The sequence below is a fragment of the Centruroides sculpturatus genome, unplaced genomic scaffold (assembly GCF_000671375.1).
Source record: "Centruroides sculpturatus isolate CEXI.00-Female unplaced genomic scaffold, Cexi_2.0 scaffold4552, whole genome shotgun sequence".
In the NCBI taxonomy this organism is placed as follows: Eukaryota; Metazoa; Arthropoda; class Arachnida; order Scorpiones; family Buthidae; genus Centruroides; species Centruroides sculpturatus.
In genome coordinates this window covers 1-6,404 of record NW_019388656.1, presented here as the reverse complement: position 1 = coordinate 6,404, position 6,404 = coordinate 1, and the positions used below count along the sequence as shown (strand labels likewise).

The following is a 6,404-nucleotide window of genomic DNA, read 5'->3' as shown; positions in this document are numbered from 1 at the left end:
TTTTGTTTTAGATGAAAGACATGAGATATGAAACTACGGAGATTAACGTATATCATACTGTACGCTGGAATACTTTATTTAGTATGCATTGCAGAAGACAGAGAACAGATCGACAAAGGATGTCCTCCTTGGCAAGACAGTCCTTGGTGTCCATGCTATCAGTTCGAAGACGGTTTGTTCCTAGAATGCCCCAGTACGGGCTTGGAACAGATTCGCAACACCCTATCCCTGGTTGTAGCACCCATCAAGTCACTCACCATCTACCATCTCGACAGCAATATCACAGTTTTACCGTCCCGTGTGTTTCTCAATCACACTATTTCTCACTTACAGATCTCCTACTCGAACTTGCAATCGATTCAAGAGGATGCTTTCGAAAGTTTGGAGGACGTGCTCGAAAGCTTGTCTATTGTCAACAGTCAACTGAAAGAAGTGCCACAGAAATCTCTTAGTAGACTGCACTCTCTACGTTCTTTGGATTTCGATTCCAATCAAATAACTCACGTCGACAGTTATGCCTTTTACGGACTACCTTTAAGCAGTTTGAATCTTCAAAGTAACTTAATTGAATCATTGTCTGAGTATGCATTCGGCGGTTTGGAGAATACTTTAGAAGAATTAGTTCTCATCAATAACCGTTTGACTGTGTTTCCACTTAATTCGTTGAGACGTCTCAGACAATTAAAAACTTTGAGGCTGGTTTGGAACCATATCACAAACATTCCTGATGATGGCTTCACACGCTTCACTACATTACAGCGCTTAGATTTAAGTTCAAACAAGATAAGTGAGCTTCATGAAAGAAGCTTTATCACCATGCCCCGCCTTACCATTCTCTCACTATATTCTAACTTTCTAACTAAATTAGATGATGATGTTTTTCTTCACATGGACCAATTAGAATCATTGGATCTCAGTCATAACACCATCACCAATTTAAGTAGTAAAGTATTCAGTCATCTTAATAAAATTAAAACTGTTGATCTCAGTTATAATCACCTTCACGTTATCGATAATAAGATTTTTCACAATTTATCAACCATGAAAGAATTGTTTATATCTAATAATAATGTCATGAAAATTACAAATGATACATTTTTCAATACTACTCACATTTCTGTACTTTTTGCACCTAATAATGCCATTTCAAATATTGATTATGGTGCATTTTACTCATTGACTCATCTGTATCAATTACAATTATCTTTCAATCAGTTAAGAGAGATTCATCCCACTTTGTTTAAGAGTAATCGTGCACTACGTTCACTTTCCTTAGATAATAATCTTATAATTGATATAGAACCGGGAACATTTCAGGAGCTTGTCGAATTGCGAGATCTGAGATTGCAAAATAACCTCATTAAAAGAATTAAAAAAGGAAGCTTCTATTCTCTCCCCAATTTACAAGAATTACATCTTCAGTTTAACAGAATTGAGGTCATAGATAATGAAGCTTTAAGGAGCTTGGCTAATTTACAACACCTCAACATTCAGGGTAATAGGCTGATAGAAATGGGAGATTTTTTGAGTAGATTTCCTTCTAGTTTGAGATCTCTACAATTGAATCATAACGAGATAGCCAATCTACACAATGACAGCCTCAAGGGTCTCACCCAAATGGAAATCTTGTGGTTGAATTGGAATAAACTCAAGAAGATACAGAAAGGTGTTCTGAAGGATCTTGTGAAAGTAGAGAAATTATATCTAGATCACAATTCGCTTATGTCTATCGAGGATGGTGCTTTTTCTAGTATGAAGAATCTTGTTTATCTTAATCTTGAAAACAGCAATCTCAATCATTTGAGTTCGGGTATGTTTCGCGGAATTTCATCATTAGAAGAACTTTATTTATCTCATAATCGTATAATGGAGATAGAACCGAACACGTTTCAGCATTTGAAACAGTTAAAAATCCTTCATTTAGCAAATAATCAAATTTATGTCATCAGGAAATACATGTTTGAAGGCAATCTTCCTCTTGAAGAATTGATATTGTCTAACGTTATGGCTGAAGATATCGAAGAAGGAGCCTTCAGCGATGTTTCATCTCTCATAACATTAGATATAAGCGGAAACAAGTTAACAACAATCGAGAAAAAAGTATTAAATCTTCCAAATTTAGAGTATCTGTATTTGGGAAACAACAATATAAGTGATATCGGAGAAGCAATGTTCGAGAAAACTAAATCCTTAATTCTTTTAAGTTTTGATAATATAGGATTTGACTTCTTAAACGACAATATATTCGATTCTCTTACAGAATTACGAATTCTGAAACTAGAAAGAAACGGTTTGACGGAACTAGATGCAGATGTTTTAGCATCAGTGGGTCTATTAAGAGAGTTGTATCTCGATCACAATAAATTTGAAAAAGTTCCTTCTCATGCACTGGGAAATGTGGCCAATCTGGAAATCCTATCACTCTCTCACAACTGCCTGATTTCCCTGAAGAGAATGGCATTCAGAGAAAATCAATACCTGAAGAAACTAGACCTTAGTGATAATGAGATATCTGTTATCGAGGAAGATGCTTTTTTCAATTTGAGTTCTCTTTTAAAGTTGAATTTAGCCAATAATTCTTTAAAAATACTCCCGAAAGATGTATTTCTTTACACGCAATCTTTAGAAGAGATGAGACTAGATGGCAACTATTTATCCTACCTTCCCAACACATTATTTTCTCCCATGTTGAAGAAACTAAAACACATTTCGATGAATAGAAATCCAATAATTAGAATTAAAGAAGATTTAACAATCTCAGGAGATCTTCCTTCAGTTCAAATCTTAAGTTTGGATAGGGGTAACATGACTGTTGTAGCATCACATGATTTCATAGGTTTGAACAATCTCCTAAGTTTATCCATGAGGCATAATCGGATATCTAAGATATCGCCGGGTGCTTTTAAACCATTAAATCAATTAAAGTTCTTAGATTTGGGATATAATGAATTAGAAATCCTACCAGAAGAAAGATTATACGGATTAACTCAATTAAAAATTTTAAATTTGACAAGGAACTTACTTAAGGAGTTACCAGCACTTAGTGAAGATATGAAGCACTTGGAGAATCTTGACGTTTCTTATAATCGTCTTACGGTTTTGAAGAAAGGAATATTTGATCATTTGAAAAATTTGAAAAGACTCCGGATGCAATATAATATAATAAGTGTTATTTCTCCAAAGGCTTTTGTGGGTCTATCAAATTTGGAGGTGTTGAACATTAAAGATAATCGCTTGACACATATTCCTAAAGAAGTACTCGCTGCTATCGAGGTCAGATTAAGTGCAATTTTTCTTTCAGGTAAGAAGAATATAAAATTATAAATATTTTATAATTATTTTAATTATCTTAAACTAATTTTAATCATACACACGCGTCACTTCTAATCTCTATGCGAGCCGCATTTCATTTAAATTATTCTTTACGTAGATTTTAAGTGTCAAAGAAATCAATTGTTTTCGGATATATTGACCAACAAGTAAGGCACAACAAAGTTCCCATGTTTCGTGTTTCGTATTTGTATAAATAAATGATTATTGAGATCTAGAGCGTGACAGACAGATAAGGGAGAATTTCTACGGATTCTACTTATTTACAGATAGACTACATTTTATAAATAAGAATATTTATATAATAACTAATAGATGTAGAAAAATAATTAAATTGTATAGAAAGATAAACTGAAAATAAAATAGAGATATTCTTATTTTCTGTGGTTGAAAATATATTCATTTAGTTGACAAGAGAGAAATTACACTCTAGCGAATTTATTTCGTGTTGTCTACAATATTTAACTTAATCCAGCAGAAAATTCAACTTCAATTTTATCCCTACTCGAATGAGATTGTAAAATGCAAAAGAGTAGTAAGAAACTGAATTAAAAGAATTCTAAATCACGAATTATCCCCTGAAGAATTTTGTCACGTTTCCAAATCGAATTTAATTTTGCAATATATTCCTTAAAATAAATCACACCTTATAAATAAGAGACAAGAAATTTTTTGTTCTTTGCTTTAAAAAATTGTATCACTATTTCGTCTGTCCATTTGTCAGTACGTGTCCAATGAATATCTCGAAAGTCGTTTTAAGACCGAGATTACATTTTCAATTTAATTTTAGAGCTAAAAATGAATTTTTTTTTAAAATTCTTTGGCACTTATACAAAATTTTCAAAAAATATTAAGAAAAATTTGAATTATCATAATTTAAAATAATTTTCTTTGTTTTCAATAAAAATTGCTTACTATTAAAATTGTTTTCAAGATATTACCTATTTTATTCCCGAATTTATTAAAAATTTCAACTCATAACACAAATCTAAAATTANATTCAGATTTGATACTGGGTCCCATTTAAGGTGGCAGCCTACAATATTTGTCCGTCCCCCTCACTAATTTAGTGAGGGGACATATAAAAATGTGAGGCCCTAAGCTGTAACTTATTTAAGCTATGTGTAAATCTGGCCATAGCAAATTAGTATTTGATCAAATATATAATGCTTATTGTTTAATACAAATTATGAAGAGATCATTAAAACAAATATGGTACAAAATTTTATATTTGATCAAATTACTTTAAAAATTCTAAAATCCTATATTTATAAATAATTACTATAATTTTCAGAAAATAATCAATATAATTTTAAGTGTAAATATATGTTTTGATAACAGTATTTCAAAATTACAAGTAAACGCTAAAACTATAATTCTGAATTTAATTATAAAAATAATTGCATTAATATAGAATTACATGCATATTTTACTGGTTAAATAATATATATATATATATTTTATTTATATATATATATATAATTTTAATTATAAAAAATTGTTCGAAATATATCTTTTGATAAATAGAAGAGTGCTACCATTAAAGCGTTTGGCTGACATGTTTAGATAATATTTAAAAAAAAAACATAAAAATAATAATAAAAATGGCGGATTTTTTTAAGTTAGTGTGCCAAACACAATTTAATTTCGAGCAAAGCTGCTGGCGATGGTAATTTCGTTAGAGGCAGTTTTTCTGAAAAAAATAAATTTAAAAAAAGTTTTTGAAAACATTTTATAATTTATCATTTTATTAGATGTAAATAAATTTATCTTAATTTTTTTTTTCATTGAAACGTTTATGTATAAACAATCCTTTTTTTTTACTTTTTAGGAAATCCCCTGAATTGCAACTGTCGAATGTTGGGTCTATGGGAATGGCTTCAAGATCATTTAAGACTAATCACATCCTCTGACGAATCCGTCGAACTTGTTTGTCATCGTCCCATAAAACTAAGAGATGTCACCTTGTTAACCATACATCCAGTGGATTTCTGTCCAGCCCCTCTTGTTTCTGATCTCCAAATTCAGCGACTGGACCACGAAAGGATGACGGTAGATTGGGAAATACAAAACGGTACGTTGATAGGTGGATTTGTTCTCACTTACCATGTAACATCTACAAACAGTGTGCCCATAAGTCATGCTCTGGAAGCGGATCATAGAAGATACGAAATTCAAGGATTGGAACCGGAAACTTGGTATACAGTGTGTGTGACAGCTACTGGTAAATATCTTCGAGCTCTGACAAAGCCAACTCCATACGTAACGCATCACGATAAACCTCAATCTGACACTAATACCACGAATCGGAAATGTCTGCAAATCAGAACACTTGCAAAAACAGACAAGACTAAAATCACCCTTTCCACTCTCGGCATTATTTTAGGAAGCAGTGTCAGCGCTGCTTTGGTTCTTACACTCTCTATCCTCCTAACAGCCTTGAAATTTCGAAGAAGGAGAAGACCCGTGAAGAACGACGTCCCTCAGGAGTACATCTCTTACCGTCACTTTTCGATCCAGTCCTCGGAGGGCGTATACTCGTGATACTGTGCACGATCTGTTCACGTGGCACCATGATCGGACTACTATCTGTGTGCTGGACACAACGACGGGTGCCATACAACTCCTACATAAAGGAGTAATTTTGTATAGAGAAAATCGGCGTCCAAAACTTGCAATAATAAAGGACAATATTACTTTTCGTTTTATTCCAGTCTCCTATAATCATTTGACAGGAGACCCGGTTTGTGTTGCTTCCCTCTGTATGCTACAGATGTGTCTGAACATGTGTGTGCCGTGGCAACATGACGTGGGAACAGTTTGATTCAATTTCACGAGGAAAACAGGTGAGAAAATCAAATACTTTCTTGAGAGATTTTAATAAAAGTGCATATATATATATAGAGAGTTTAAGAGAAAGTTTTGAAAGTGGGGAGGTGAAACACAAGGTGAAACAAATCACTTGCAAACACAAAAATTCTATATCTAAAGATTTGTTTATCTGAAATCGAAAATCTAAGATATGGAAGAATCGCAGAGAAAAAAAATTTGAAATTTAAAATTTTTGCAAAATA

At 32.5% G+C, this 6,404-nt stretch overlaps 1 protein-coding gene across 1 annotated transcript; it reads left to right on the top strand.

Moving 5' to 3' along the window:
* The first annotated feature begins 16 nt into the window (after window positions 1–16).
* Window positions 17–6,263, top strand: LOC111617026 (protein artichoke-like). The gene is made up of 2 exons (XM_023358366.1): window positions 17–3,301; window positions 5,162–6,263. The coding sequence occupies exons 1-2, from the start codon at window positions 28–30 to the stop codon at window positions 5,872–5,874; spliced, it is 3,987 nt and encodes a 1,328-aa protein (XP_023214134.1). The 5' UTR covers window positions 17–27; the 3' UTR covers window positions 5,875–6,263.
* The last annotated feature ends 141 nt before the right edge of the window (window positions 6,264–6,404 follow it).